Source organism: Oryzias latipes, chromosome 8 (assembly GCF_002234675.1).
Source record: "Oryzias latipes chromosome 8, ASM223467v1".
Lineage (NCBI taxonomy): Eukaryota > Metazoa > Chordata > Actinopteri > Beloniformes > Adrianichthyidae > Oryzias > Oryzias latipes.
The window spans coordinates 9,083,821-9,098,844 of NC_019866.2; the positions used below are offsets into that span (position 1 = coordinate 9,083,821).

A 15,024-nucleotide genomic window follows, 5' to 3' on the forward strand; every position below is an offset into this window, starting at 1 on the left:
GTAATGAACCCTGTGACCACCAAGCAGAACAGACATTTTCTGCTTCAATTATTAAAGCTTTTGAAGGGAGTAACTCAGGAGAAATAGATTATATTCTTTTTTAAGCATCTCATTGGTTCTTTACACATGGGTGTTATTCATTTATTGTGTTTGGGACAAATAAGGCGGCTGTATGTAAACAATAAAACTGTAGATTGTATTGAAGATACAGCAACATTACATTTAAAGCACATCACCTTGTTGTCACTGAACATAAAGTAAAATAAGAACTCATCTAATACCACACAAATAAGTTACATTTACAATATTATCACTGTAAAAACACTGAGTCAGTCAAATATTATGCCATAAAATATTACAGGCTGTAGCCAATCACTGGCATTTAATTTAAACAAGTATCACCATAATCCTATTTTTCCTGCACCACATAAGACTAAAATGATGCTTTCTGGAACCATTGCTTTCCAACTTTGGATGCTTCAGATCTACTGTGTTGCACGTAAACATCATGCGACAGTTTAAATATTTGCTGATTATCACAGATGGTACAAAATATCTACTCTACAGCATCTAATATGATTTCTTTTTAAAGAAGTCATTGCAGAAAGTGATTACAACAATAAATTGTAACACACTTATCACATTTACATTTGGAATAATTCACCATGTACCCAGTAGCCTAAATTTAGAGAATAATAGATATTTTGGTTGCAATTGAGTGGATGAAAAGAAAAGGGAAAACTACAACGAGCCTGATTTATGTCACCCTGTTACTACATAAGGCTCTTTAAATTACCCTGTTGCATCATTTACCTTCCTAAAAGCTAATGTTTTTTTTTTTTTTGGTCCACAGTATAGCTGTCATGCATCATTATAATCTAAGGATGTAGTTTGAAATAATAGTTATTTTATGCTTTGCAATCTTTTTCTTGAAATCCAAGGAAAAATTAAACTGCCATTCTATCCAGCACAAAATCCTGAGTTTAGGCTCAGGTTACATAAACATACACACTAACCTGAGAGCAAAGTTGTAATCTAAGCCATATGCAGTATTGCATATGCTGCAATCATTCACACATTAATAAAATAATTCAGACAAAGCGCAGATAGTTGTAAAATTTACCAATAAAATTTAGAATCTTAGCTGCACATAAGACCCACTAGGATTCCTAAATCAGTGCTAAATGATTTGTGAATTAACTCACAGCTTCACTTATCTGTAATTCTGATTTACACTGATAAGGCTTTTTCTGTTGGAAAGTGCCTTGAAAGATGTTTCACAGAATATGACTTAAATACAGCTGGAGAAATGGAGGTCCGTTGTCTTAAACATTTACAGTGTCTGAATTTCCAGCATGTGATTTTTTTTTCCAAGGAAGGAAAGTGGGGATATTTTACAATATGAACGTCCAATTTAGGATGATGTAAACTACCACTTAAAAAAAATCTGAGGTGTGTTTGAATGTTGCCCATATATTAGAGAAAGGTCCCACAGGCAGATTGACTGACAGATTCGATTAGCTGCATCTCTGAGTTAAACGGTGGACCAGAAGGGGAATGGGTTACAGTTTATAAGGGTCAAGAGGCAAAGTAGGAGTTCTGCATGGAGTAGAGACGATCAATGGGGTTTCCCACTCTCCCTGGGAGTAGGCCGCCCTCCCCTGTTGCTAAGAGACAGTCACCAAGGTGACCAAGGCTTCCATCGCTATCCAAATCATGGAAGACCGTCTCAGATTCTGTAGCAGGAAAAAAAAAGAAATCTGGAATGGAACATTAAATAACAAGAATATGACTAATTGAAATAAATATGAATGTACTATAATGACAATAGAAGACTATATATACATTTCTGATTCAAAGAAAACTTCAAGCTTTAAATTCCTGCCTCACCATAGGAGTGGAGCTGCTCACTACTCAGCTGAGGAGGTGTGAGCCCATGTCGAAATGGCTCTCCAGCATAGATGTTGGGATCCAGTGAAAGTAGTTGCTGTCTTGGCAGAGATGGATATCCTAGTATCCCATCCATGCCATGAGTACTAGACCCATCTGTAAAAGTGGAAATCAATATTATCAGTTCCACTATATCCTTGTGTTTTGTTGTTCTACATTGCTTTATTTTTTCTCCCTTTTTCCTTTTTGAAACTTTATTCCTTTTTCCGCACCCTCACTGTCATCATTGCTTTGGCGGCCCCCTCTGCTGGGTCCTCTTCGGGTCCCCCCCAGCTGCTCTTGCTCCTGCTGCTGCTGCTGTTGCTGCTGCTGCCTGCGAGCTATCTTTTTCATCTAGGACACAAAACCAAGTGGATTTTGGATGGATTTTCTCTGCAAGGTGATTGGTAAAAGAAAGCATGTCTCATGATAAAAAAAAAAAACCTATTAAGACAAACCTTGGCTCTTTGATTTTGGAACCACACCTGCACAACACGGACTGTAAGCCCAGTTTCAGCAGCCAGTGTCTCTCTGACCTGTAGATTAGAGGTTTTTCTTTGATTATACAGGCATTGGTTACAGCTTTACACAATAACAAAAATAATGGTGCTTGCTTGAAAAAGGTAAAAAAAAATATTTTGTGTCACTTTCACTGATAAAAAGTTGATTCACCCACTTTCCGACAAGGCTTGGCTGACACTTCAAAGGAGGCCTTGAAAGCTCGTCGTTGCTGAGTGGTCAAGATGGTGCGTGGCCGTTTTGAGCGCTTGTGCTCCTTGCTTTCATCCCCACCTTTTCCACTGCCAGAGCCTCCTCCGCCATCCTCATCTTCACTTTTCACTGAGTGAGAAAGTAGATGACAAAACTATTAAATAAGATTCAGGTTTTTTTTTTTGTAAATAATGATTTTTTTATTATGTATGAACTGATGTTTTGAATTAGTACAATCTTCGAAAATTAAATTGAAAACCACAATTTTCCAGAGAAGCTGCTTGATGATTCTGAGGAAAATGACTGAGACTGAAAACCACCTGGACCTGCGTTACTGTTTTTGTAGTTAGAATTTTCACCTGATTCAGTTGGTGTTGGGCTAATAGCAGCCAGCATTTCCCTCTCCTTTTCATAATCCATGCGGCAGAGCAGCTGGCCTTCTTTCAGCACAAACTCATCACCTCTCTGCAGCCGGCGCTCACACTCGCAGCAGCTGAAGCACCCCAAGTGGTACACCTGGCCTAGAACACGCATTATAAGTTCTGATCGGCCGATCACCTGCAGGCAGGCACTGCATTTCCTCACAAAGAGCCTGGGAAAAAAAACAAGTAGGAAAAACACAAAAACAAAAAGGTTTATAGTGAAACAAAAAACAATGACTGGAAAGAAAAGCAGAGAAAATGTGAATTAACTACAGATGGGGTGGGCGTAAAAGCACAGAACCATTCACCCTTGGCTCCATTTAATTTGGAGACAAATGTGGCTTCTTAATTAAAAGCTGTAAAAGCCATGACACAATGCACAGAGCAGCAAGGTAAACAATTGTTAAGAGGCACTGGTTGTTTCAGCTCTGTTCTTTTTTCACTATATAACAGTAGGTGGCAGTAGTTAGCCTATTATAACAGAGCATTTTAAATCCTAAAATGCAAAAAAGCCAACAATTCTCTATCATGTACTTTCCACAGTTTTAACATCTTTATTTTTTTCTCCCTTTGTCCCATAATTTTTTTCCCTGTGCGATACAAAAATCCTTCAATTTCTCTTAGACCTTGCAATTTCTTCTCATCTCTATCTCTATTCACTTGGCCCAAGTCTTTGCCTTTAAATTCCTCTCAAATCCATGTTCTTACACTTGGTTTCCTCCCCCTCCCTTAGTATTTTCTGCCAGCATTCCCAATTCTCCCTCATGCCCTCCCAGCCCGCCTCCCCAGTTCACTGAAACTAATAAAGACAGGATTAATTAGATTGTTGTTTAAACAGTGAGATGGCCAGACAGACGCTGTAAACTCATAACCAAGGATTGGTGATAGCATGGGGTTAATCTCTCTCCTCTCACTTATGCACACAAATCACTCGCTCAAACTTAGGTGCTTGCACACACATACAAACCTGCACATGCAAAAGCATGCACACAGACATTTTCACACGCATCGTAAGAGTATTACTATCTATGTGTGTGATTAATCAAGGCATCACTAACAATGTCAAGTCACACATCTGCAAACATGCAATAGCTGTTAAATCAAACATCCAATTCAAAGGAAATAATACCCCGATAGCTGGGGTTGTAGGTGTAAAATTGATAATGGTACATGAATACGGAAACTACACAACAAAACACAAACCTTGGTAAGTTACGAAAAGGGAGGGAGAACGAATGGGGAGGTAATGTGGGGGAGGAGGAAAAGAGAAGCGAAGTGTTGACGCTCCCTGACTGAGTGATAGGAAGGTGTTGCTGCCCAAATCTGGAGTGTAAAGAAGGAGCCAGGTCTGCACATAAGAGCTCCTAATCTTTGATTCTGTCCCAAACGCAGCTGCTACAGCTAATCTTACTCAATCCATCTGCCAAACGTGCACAGAATTTCCCAATTGACAGTGTCGCTAACTTGATACTTGAAATTGTGAAAGGCCATTGTGTTTTCAAACCTGCAGAAACCCCACAATGCATTGCAGAGAGGTGATGCAGCATTGAAAGGTTTGTTTAAGCCAAAATGTTATTTATGATATCCTGTAAATCTTATAGATGTCAGTGATGAACTCTGTACACCTACTTCAGTACCTTAAATACTTCCGTTGACTCTTACCAGTACTCAACAGAACTGACTTGTCAGGGCTGCTTGACATAAGATTGATGATGTTACTGGTTAAGTCCCACAATCCCTAATTAGGGTGCACACAGCACGGTAGGAATTACTCAACATGGCAAATGAAGGCAACTTGGGGCAACTGCCACAGAGGGGGGTCTGTAAGTAGATCAGTCTAATCCCTCTAATAGAAGTATCATTCACACATGGTCCTGACCAGGGTGCAGTTTCCAAAAAATCACTATGGATGTGGAGGATAAATGGCCGTCGTTTATTTGAAGTGGACTATTTATTCTCTCAAATTGATATGATCTGCCCATGCAGTTTCCAGCACCCATTTATTGGGTAGTATTTATGACGTGTTTATTTAAAATACTGGCTGTAAAGATAAAGAAAAATATATTAAACGCAGTGGACCTGTTTTAATCAGTCTTTTTATTATGTGTCAACTGTTTGTTGTTTTCTGGTAAAATTGAAAATTAGAAATGGGCAGACATTACCAACCATCTGTGCATTAGTCGGTGATAAAATACCTTGAATTTAAAAAAGTTCTTGTTTGTTTAATTTGTATAAACAGGAAATCCTACTTTCATTCACAGCTGACAAGAAGAAAGAAGCAAATGCAGATCAACAGAAGACTATGTACCATACATAATTCAACTCGTTCAATTTAAAGGAGTGGATTTCGGTGATGTTAGAAAGTATGCAAGAACACAAGCTCACCGATTAAGGAATCAAATTAAAAAATGCAAGTAGAGATGCTGCAATGTATATAATTGCCACAGTTATGTCTTTTCTTTTTGTTTTCCTTAGAATCCCAGACACACAGAGTAATAGAATCATTGCCATCTCTCTAAGCTGTGTCATGTGGCATTGTTTTGCCTTTGAGCCTTGACAAGTTTGACATTGTCTGGACCCGAATACAATCATTCCATAAATATGTATGTGTCTCAGAGCAATTACAGTGTTGTTATACGAACTGCTTCACTTCCTTCAGGAACATTGTGCCATAGATTGTCAAAAAAATGTAGACCATAACTACCTTAAAGCTTAAAGCTACCCATTAAATAGTTTAAAATGCAGTTCATGCCCTCAATGTGTGATCTAAAATGGTAGAGACACTCGTTTTTAAATTCCCCACATTTATGACCACAGCGTGTGATAAATGATGCTCCTTGAAAATTAACGTGAATCTAAAGATTCAGGAAATGCATGCAAAAGAGAACAAATGATAAGCATCATTCATATTTTAAGTTGTATTCTGTTTGGTGCTTCTCAGATGTGTGTGTGTGTGTTTGTGCTTATGTTTAAATGTGTGTGCACACTTTTGGCGGATATTGCTCTGTGAAGCAAGATGGCTCAGAGCCAAGGTTCAGTAATCACATCATCTCCTTTTATTAAATCTCCCTGCACTGCTTCTGTGTTATTAAAATCTCCCAGCATTCCCCACGATACTTGCTACCCTGCCACCACTCACTCATACAGAAAATACACACACGCGTGTGCATACGTACACATACATGTATAAAATATATCTGTATATATAATCCATGTACTGTATGCACACACATGTTGGTCTGTATATAAACCATCACAAGCGCAGTGTGACACAGTATATATTTACAATTACCACATCCCATAGCTAATTTGAGTGCAAACATACACTTAGTGGACACAGATAAGGTGCAAACATCAGTGAAAACCTGACAGATGCTCTTATCTGGGTTCCACATTAAACCTTGACATCATTTGCCTTTTTGCATAACAAGTTTTTACCATAATTGAAAGAAGTAGCTAAATTATTTTAGCTTACATCATGAAAACATTTCTGTATATGACCACAACAAAATAACATACAGTTCTATGTTGCAACTTTATTTGGAAGTTGCTAAACTGGTAATAATAATCGGCTCTACACGAGAGCAGAGCTGATGCTTGAAATAATTCAACTGGCCAAAGTTGCAACCATAAGCTTATGTGATGTTCGTGGTCTTGATTTGTGTCTCTCGACATGTAATGTATGATTTACACCTGACGGTGCCAAGAATGAATGCTATGTGTCAGGATATAGATGTGTGTTTGTGAGCAGGAGTGAGTGGGTGTATGTTAGTCTAGATAAAACAGTTAATCCCCAGGCCACCAGAACGCAATATCCTGTCTGCCCGTTTCTCATTTCCTGTCTGACTTTGGTGGAGCGGGAAGTGGTGGGGAGGGGGGTGGCGGGGGACAGCAGGGCCCGTTGCCCCAGAAACAGGAGATACAGCCGGCTGGTTTGAGAAAAGTCTACGCTGATCTCCCTATCTCTCCGTCTCTGGTTCGACCCCCAATTCTGACTCTTTTTTTCTTCTTCTCCCTCTCTGCTTTTATTATCTCAGATTTAATAAAGCCAAGGCGAGCAGCTTGTTCTGCCATGAAACATTTATTAGCTGTCTGTTACAAAATTGTTGTGGGGGAGGAAAGATGATGGGGTCTCATCTCACATTATGCAAAAACAGTGGCAATTTTACCCCACCTCCAACTAACACATACTGATAAAACCCAGATAAAAATCAGACCTACTGTTCTTTTTCTAAAAATCTGTCTCCTTTTTCCTCCCTTGCACCATTCTGAACCCATTCTTCATGACTTAGACTGCTTCCTGACACTCTTTGACTCATACTATCAGATCCAATGATTTCCTCAGCTTTTCTATTGAGTCAGTGTCCTCAGTTTCTTTCCAGCTGTTTAAGCAAAGCAGCCGCAGTTGTAGTTTAGGTGAGCTTCTTCAGTATGATGGTGCTTGCATTGTACGCTTCAGTGTATGATTTTGAATGCAAATCCACAGAATGGAGATTAAAAAGCAAACAGTAGCTCTGGCATCTCAGCATGCAAAAAAGAGCCATCTTAAGGCACACCAACATACTTCTAAGTGCTTCATTCACAATTATCTGTTGTTTAATATGAAAATAATTGAAAACTCAAATTAAAAACAAACTAGAAAAGTAAAACCAATTAAATAAATGTTTCTGAAAGAAGGACTCTTGAGTCTGCACACAGACTAGCATCCATTCGGTTAATTAGGCGACAGCATCTCATTACATTTTGTCATGTAGATGTAGTCAAGAGGACCTGTTAGAACATTAGAATGGGAGGGAAAAGTGATTTAGGTTACTTTGACTGTGGCTTTGCTGGTGGCGCCAAATGAACGGGTCTGATTACTGATCTGTTGATCAGCTGAGATTTTCCCATGCAAACATCATGCAGTTTACAGAGAACAGTCGGAAAAAAATGCCCTCGGAATGGCTTTTCTCTGGATGGAAATGCCTTGTTGATGTCAGAAGTAAGAAAATAACCAGATTCCAGCTGACAGAGAGGCAACAGCAGTCACTTGTATTCTTATTTTACATTCCTTTACTTTTCTTGTGCTAATTTATAGGCATTGGTTAAATTCCAGGTTTACCACAAGTCACCTCTGAAAGCACACCACACCACAACTTTTGATCTATTTTAAAAGTGTTACAGTGGCCTTTTAATCATGATTATGGCATTTTTAGCCAAAATTGAAAAAAACTGTTGTTTTCTAGGACGTAGTTTCTGCAGAGTGGCAGTCGTTCATTAGAAATTTGGCTCTGAGTGGTGGACGGGACTGTTGACGGAGAGCGCACCCACCCACCTTTCCTGTCACCTATAACTGAGCTATCTATTTATGCTCTCTCACTAGCTGACAGCCCCTCACACACCCAACCTCACATTAGCAGTGCAACAAAAACGGGAAGCAATATCGGACCTATCCAGCTGTAGTGTTTTGAGCCAGATGCCAACTCGGACGAGAAAAATTAAGACGTACATGGATCTATTTGTCTGCATGTGGATGCAGCAGAATGGAAAAGAACAGGGAGCTTTTGGCCCACCCAGTGCATTTTCTATATAACGAATAAGCTCTTTTTCAAACATCATTTTTGCGTCTGCTTGATTTACATCAATTTGAATAAAGAAATCCTCAGAAATTTTAATTCAAGCTTAATTGTCTGTAAAAAATGCCACAACAACACGCTAAAACACCAAAAACACCATTTTTATCGGAGTGGGTCTTCAAAAGAAGAACCAGAAGAGCACACAGCTAAGAAAAGCACTTGAGGCTGCATTGACCTGTTCATAGACAATAGATGACTAGGAAAACATTGACTGGTCTAATGACTCCTGACTTTTGACTGAGCTGTGACATTCAGATATTAGGGTCAAAGTTTGGCATAAACAGCACGAACACATGAATCCATCCTGCCTTGCGTCAACAATCATACAACCTCAAGAGCCACTTAAATCCAATTTCTACAACAGCTGGTCATTGATCCAAACGTTAGCAGGTCATCTCGACCACGTAAACATACCAAATATATAGAGCTGCTGCCATGATTAGTGGAGTGTATGAACGTGTGAGCTTGGAGTTGAACAGGAATAAATGATAGTAGCCTGTGAAGGTCAAACTGTAGTTTCTTATCTGAAAATGTCAAAGAGCACCCTTTAGTATAAATCGTCACTACAACTCTCAATAATGTTTTCTTAAAAACATTTTGAAGTATTTCTCTTGTCACATACCAGGTAAAATGAACACTATAATTTTTTTAATGATCAAAAAACTTATGCGTTGTTACTCATTTAGAAACACGTGTCATGTAGATGAGTTAAGGTAAATTCTGACACGCATAAGGCTTTGCGATCAATCACACACGTCATTGCATAATTGTAATAGCATTTCAAAGCATCCCCGTGTCAGATCTGTCATCGCAGGACAGCTAGAGAATTCAGCAATTAGCACCGTCTCCAATCAACCTCCCACCTACCTCCACCCATGTCCCTCGTGAGACACAAAGGTACTAAGCAGGGTGCGGGTGGTGGAGCGATTAAGAGAAAACAACGAATAAACGAGGAGATAAACTGTTTGGTGTCATCGCTGCTATCAATCTCATCGAGAAGGAAATGAGGTTTGGTCTGGAGAAATGTTATTACAAAGCAGACAGTGATGAATGAGGTGGGCGATCGAGAGACAGGGAGAGAAATGGTTGGTGGGGTGTATGCGCATTGTGAAGAAGGTTTATAAGTTACATTTTTGCTATCTTTAGTCGTAGAAACATGCACTTACAGGGTTTAGATGTAGAGGCAAGTTCTTTCTAACTCCAGACGGTGGAGGATGAGTCTACAACTGTGGTTCTGGGGTGGGACCTCCCTCTTTCTCCTTTTGGCAAGAGCATTTGTAAACTTAGATGTTGTGTGCCATCCACCTTGCAACGAGAGGTATTAAGCCCACGGTTTAGTGAATATCTACCCTGGTGACCTGTTTCTCACAGAGCAGAGGCTCCACTTCTGGGCTTAAAATCAAATTTTTTAGACTCTAACACTCTTCCCTCTGTCTGTGCTCTGCATTATTGAACAGAGATCACTGCATGGTCACTTGGCAAAAACTCACAACATAGAGTGAGACAAGCTATTTGAACACGTGTGTACTCTTACACACACCTAAACATACATGAATATGTAGATATATGCGCACATTTATGTATGAACATAAAAAATATGAACTAATTAGCCATCCATTGCAGGTAAGCAGTGAATTTTATGCAATTATGCTTTTCTTTTAAACGATTAATAATGTTTACATATTGTGGATTAATATAATGTGACTTTTGTCATGCAAGAGCAGTTGTTTAAAGGAATTATGAACTATCATATTATAATTTTTTTGGTTTACTTTCATATTTTTACCAAATTATAAGTTAATCCACACAATTTATAAGCAAAAGGAATTGAAAATCAACCAATATTTTAAACAATGCACTTTCACTGAACCAAATCTGTTTAAGGAAAAGAAAACAAAATAAAAACATTATAAATGGGCTTAATGTAATAAAAATCATGGTGTCAGTGCTCAAGAAATTGTTCTTTAAGTGATTGTTCAAACGAGTCATGGAAAAGTAAAAGATGACCTCTGTGAGTTTAAAAGATTGTAAGATGTTTATATTGTTGACGTTCCTGCTAAATCTAAATAGAATTTTCTTGTTTCAAATCCACTGTAGACTAAATCACACACATCAGGTGAGTAGTCCCTCTTGGTTTATGGAAGAGTTGGAACCAACATGTAAACGAGCCCTGGAAAAAAAAAGCCTAAAAGAGAAATAAGCATGTGCTAATGATTGCATGAATTCCTCAAAAATTCTTACAAATTCTTGGAGCAGCTTATCTGTTACAATGCACACACCTGCTATAGATGGGGGGGGGGGGGTATAGGGCGCTGATGGACAGACTGCAGAGAAAACAAAGAGACATTGTTGCTGATCCGCTGAAGGTCACAGCCATTCCTGTGTGCCAAGTCTGGCACCAACTCACACAACAAGGCAACACGGCATATGCAATGTATAGAAAGCTAAACCGACACCATAGTGCAAGAGCTGCTGTCTATTGATTTGGATCTGAAATTACAGTCATTGCACAAGAAGAGCAAATAACCCTTTTCATTCCAATCTCAAAATGTATTCAGTTGTTCGTTCATCAGTGCGGTTCTGCCTCCGCTTTCCCCACTCATTTTTCCAGATGAACATCACACAATGGGGCTTTTAGCTCCTTTTTCTCCCTCTATCTCTCATCCAGATGTCAGGTACAGTGGGGGAGCCCTTGACGCTGGATGCCGTCTGACACTGTTCAAAACATTGATAACAAGCTGCGGGCTGCTCTTCAAGCTGTCCATCTGAGAAGCTCCCCCTGCAAGCTGACCACAGCGTGCACTGAAGCACCAAAGGAAAAACAAATGCAAAGGCCGCAAAGATGAGCTGAATCATCAAACACCCACAGCCTCTTCTGATGCACGAAACAGCTTGCTCTGTTATTGTTTTACTTTGCAGAGAATCACTGACTGGTGTACGCTGCATTAGTGAAACAAAGACTGCAAGGTCTTAAGCGTTCAAAAAAACATATACACAGATTTGTTATTTATTCTAAATATTAGGTAAACAAAATAAACTGTGAAGACACCAAATATCAGGAAACTTTCATTTTTACCCTCATTGTTGGAGAACCTAATTTTGATCCTCTCTGTAAAAAAGGAGTTTGCATTTCATGACATGCCTGTTTGATTTGACTTGTTTTATGTCACCATGTTCGCAGTGAGATAATAGTGTGACTGCGAAATAGTGTGAAAGTTTTTTTTTTAATTTAAATAACATAAATAGTTTGTTTCAGAGTCTTGGCTCTTTAAAGTAGTTTTTTCTTTTGGAAACTGGAGGCTGCAAGACTTTCTTTAGAAACAAAGAAAACCTTTCTCCACAATAATCATCAAAAAATTGGTTTACTTAGAAATGTTCAACAGGTTCTGAGATCATTTTTCTTTAGTGGGAGGTTTTGTTGTTTTGCAGTGTAATATCAATGCGCAATTGCAGGGTGAGATTTTTTCCTTCATGTTCACATCACAGAAATCCATCTTTCCTTCTCTTACTTTTCATAGTCCAGTTTGCAGTACAGCAGGCGGTCTCTGCAGTAGCAGGTCCCGGTGAGTGTGCTCAGACACACGGCGCACTTGACGCAGGTCTCGTGCCAGGAGCGCTCGTTCACGCGCAGCAAGAAGCGGTCCGAGATGGGAGACTCGCAGCCCGCGCACACCTCTCCCCCTCCTCTGTAATCTGGACCTGGTGAAAGCAAGGCAGCGCGCGGACGCGGAGATAAAGTGAGCAGACAAAAGTCAGCCTACATGGGAGGTTTTTGGCATGAACCTGAACCTTTACTCCTGAAAATTCCCTGCTTCAAGGTCGCGTAAAAAGCTGGGAAAACGATGTAGGAGTTTTCTGCCATGCATTTATTCCACCTGGTTCCAAATGACTTTTATACAATAAAAATAAATATGAAAAACCCCGATTTGACACAACTTTTAGTTCTTCAGTTGCGTAAAGCAGTATGTCATTTTCCCTTCCACAAAATATTAAAAATGGCAAAGATAAAAAGAAAGAGTTAATTAGATTAAATGTATGCTATAAAAATGCTTCATATGATCTCTGCGTTAAATTCAGATAAGGTTTCAATAAAAGCCTAAAGAAAAGCACATTTTGAATTGCAAATTGGAACGCTTTCTCTAGCTCTTGACTAGAATTCTTATTCTTACGCACGCTGAAAAAATTTTATTGGAATAGAAATTTTCAGGAATTGATATGTATTTTTTCATGGATGCTGCAATACAAGTTTAATATTTAAATATATGAAATAAATTGTAAATTTGCTCGGTTATCGTTCTTATATGTATATATATATATATATATTTTGCTATCCGGATCAAATGTGTTAACAACAGGAGGTAAACTCGTTTGAGTGCTGTAAGCGCTCATACTTACCGAAAGGCGTGGAGGATGGAGGCTGTTGCAGACAGGACTGCTGTCTCTCCTCTGTTTTCATCCCTTCTCTCATTACTTCAGTGTGATCGCTAAAAAAAAAACCATTGTAAAAATGTGGAATGAAATCCTATGAATGAAAACCGAGGAAGCACTGCTGCGCATTTAGGCCTGAGAAAGGAACAAGTGAGACAAAATGTAGAAGGCCAGTGCGCTCACACTACCAGTGCGTTTTTTAATGCGCAATTTAATGGGGGCGACATATTTAAAACTAAAACATGTGAAGCAAAAAGCAAAAAAATAAATAAATGAAAAGACTGTATAATTATTTCAAAGGAAGACACAGTTTAGCAACAAAACAACTAAATTTTAGCACTAAATTGAAAGAAATTGCACAATTCGTTTTCAAAATACAGCATTTTATTACATGGGTTGAAAGTAAAAACTAAAGAAAAAACGAAAATAATTTTCTCAAATTTGACATTTGAATTACATAGATTTTAAAATTGCATTAATCCAATTTCGAGCATTTTATTTTGTAAAGACGACTATAAAACATAAATTCTTCAACGTTTCAATCAAATGAAGGAAAAATATTTGTACTCTCCTGCAGGTGTGGGGATGTGTTTGTCATTATTGTTGTTTAATTTTCTACACTAAATCTGTTAGCTGTAATACAGCTGAACATTTCACGCATTGTTAATATGAATGACATGAATTTAAAACTGTGAACTGATTTCATTTATATTTATATGCATGAGATGGAAAATAACTATAAATTAACTCATCCTAGCACATCTATCAATTGAGCTTCTATTATGTTAATACAGATGATCTGATTTGGCACGTTTCCTGCATGGTTATACTGACATTGTAATTTGTTATGGGCAAATTATAAACAATGAGAACATTGAATTTGAATGGAAAATACAAAAATAGGAAAAATATAGAAAATAGTACTTTTTTATACATTAAAAAGTTAAATGTGCTTGGATTGGGATTTTTAGGTTATTTTAAAAGCACAATAAGATGCTTATAATAACATTTATTCAAAGAAGGTAAAGATTTTTGACGTACAATCTGTTAAAAGGTTTGATTCTTGCATCACGTCAGTCTTTTTCTCAGGGACCAAAATATCCTTCACCAATGTCTGCAAAGCAAAATGCTTATGGGAAAAAGTTTCCTAACTAAATGTCACTCCAATCTCATTTTCACACCGTTTTTTCTCCCAAATCTTTTAAAGACCTGCTGCCATTTATAAAACGACACAAATCAATTCCCTATAAGCAACAGCTGGAGCCAGATTAGAAACATCCTTTAAGGAAAAGCCTTTGCGCGCGGTTTGCGGCGCGCGGCTGCTTCCACTGACAACCTGCGCGTGAGCTGCGGAGTCCTACCTTGAGGTGAAACACACTCCTCCAGAAATCTCAGTTGGCAACATTAAAACGTGCGGAAACTTTCAGCTCGCAGGAATGAACAGACGCGTTTACAGATTGTCCACCTGTACGTCACAGAGCGGCGCGCATGCCGTCTAGAGTAAAAATCCAAAGACCATGATGAGCCAAAGTCACTCTATTGTCTCTCTTTTTCTGCCACAGCCGTGTGTGCGCGCCGACTTGTTTTGAGCGCAAAAAAGGGGGCAGAGGGAGGAGATGGACAGACATGGAGGGAGGGAGAAGGTGCTGAAGATGATGAGAGAAGATGAGCGATAATGTAGCTTATTGATAAATCCAGTGGGGAGGATTTCCTGCATTTGCGTTCAAGACAGACTTAGACGCGCGCAGCCGATCTCACAGTGAATATTGATTTTCCTCCATGTAATAAAGAAACCTATCACCGTCCTAATATCTCATCAAATCACAAAACTTCCTCAATCTGGGAAAGAGTATAAATTGAAAATTACATCACTTGCATCCATTTTGTAAATAATGAGGGGGAGAGGGGTGGGCTTTCAC

At 38.8% G+C, this 15,024-nt stretch overlaps 1 protein-coding gene across 2 annotated transcripts; it reads right to left on the bottom strand.

The window, feature by feature from the left end:
• Nucleotides 1-127: 127 nt before the first annotated feature.
• Nucleotides 128-15,014, bottom strand: LOC101160412 (LIM homeobox transcription factor 1-alpha). Of its 2 annotated transcripts, none has more exons than XM_023957490.1 (9): nt 14,467-15,014; nt 13,073-13,161; nt 12,187-12,376; nt 3,000-3,232; nt 2,606-2,769; nt 2,388-2,465; nt 2,163-2,283; nt 1,891-2,046; nt 128-1,760 (listed from the first exon to the last, which is right to left on the bottom strand). In XM_023957490.1, exons 1-9 carry the CDS (start codon nt 14,508-14,510, stop codon nt 1,579-1,581), a joined length of 1,257 nt encoding a protein of 418 aa, XP_023813258.1. In that variant the 5' UTR covers nt 14,511-15,014; the 3' UTR covers nt 128-1,578. The 2 variants fall into 2 exon arrangements, with proteins under 2 accessions (XP_023813258.1, XP_023813259.1); XM_023957491.1 differs by having other exon boundaries at nt 128-1,736; nt 14,467-15,011.
• Between the last annotated feature and the right edge of the window lie 10 nt (nt 15,015-15,024).

Excerpts from the sequence above, each read along its gene's own strand:
- LOC101160412 (XM_023957490.1), bottom strand. The coding sequence starts at position 14,510 with ATGTTGCCAACTGAGATTTCTGGAGGAGTGTGTTTCACCTCAAG. Across the intron at positions 12,377-13,072 it reads TCCATCCTCCACGCCTTTCG|GTCCAGATTACAGAGGAGGG; the intron begins GTAAGTATGAGC and ends TGCTTTCACCAG. Across the intron at positions 2,047-2,162 it reads AAGCAATGATGACAGTGAGG|ATGGGTCTAGTACTCATGGC; the intron begins GTGCGGAAAAAG and ends CCACTTTTACAG.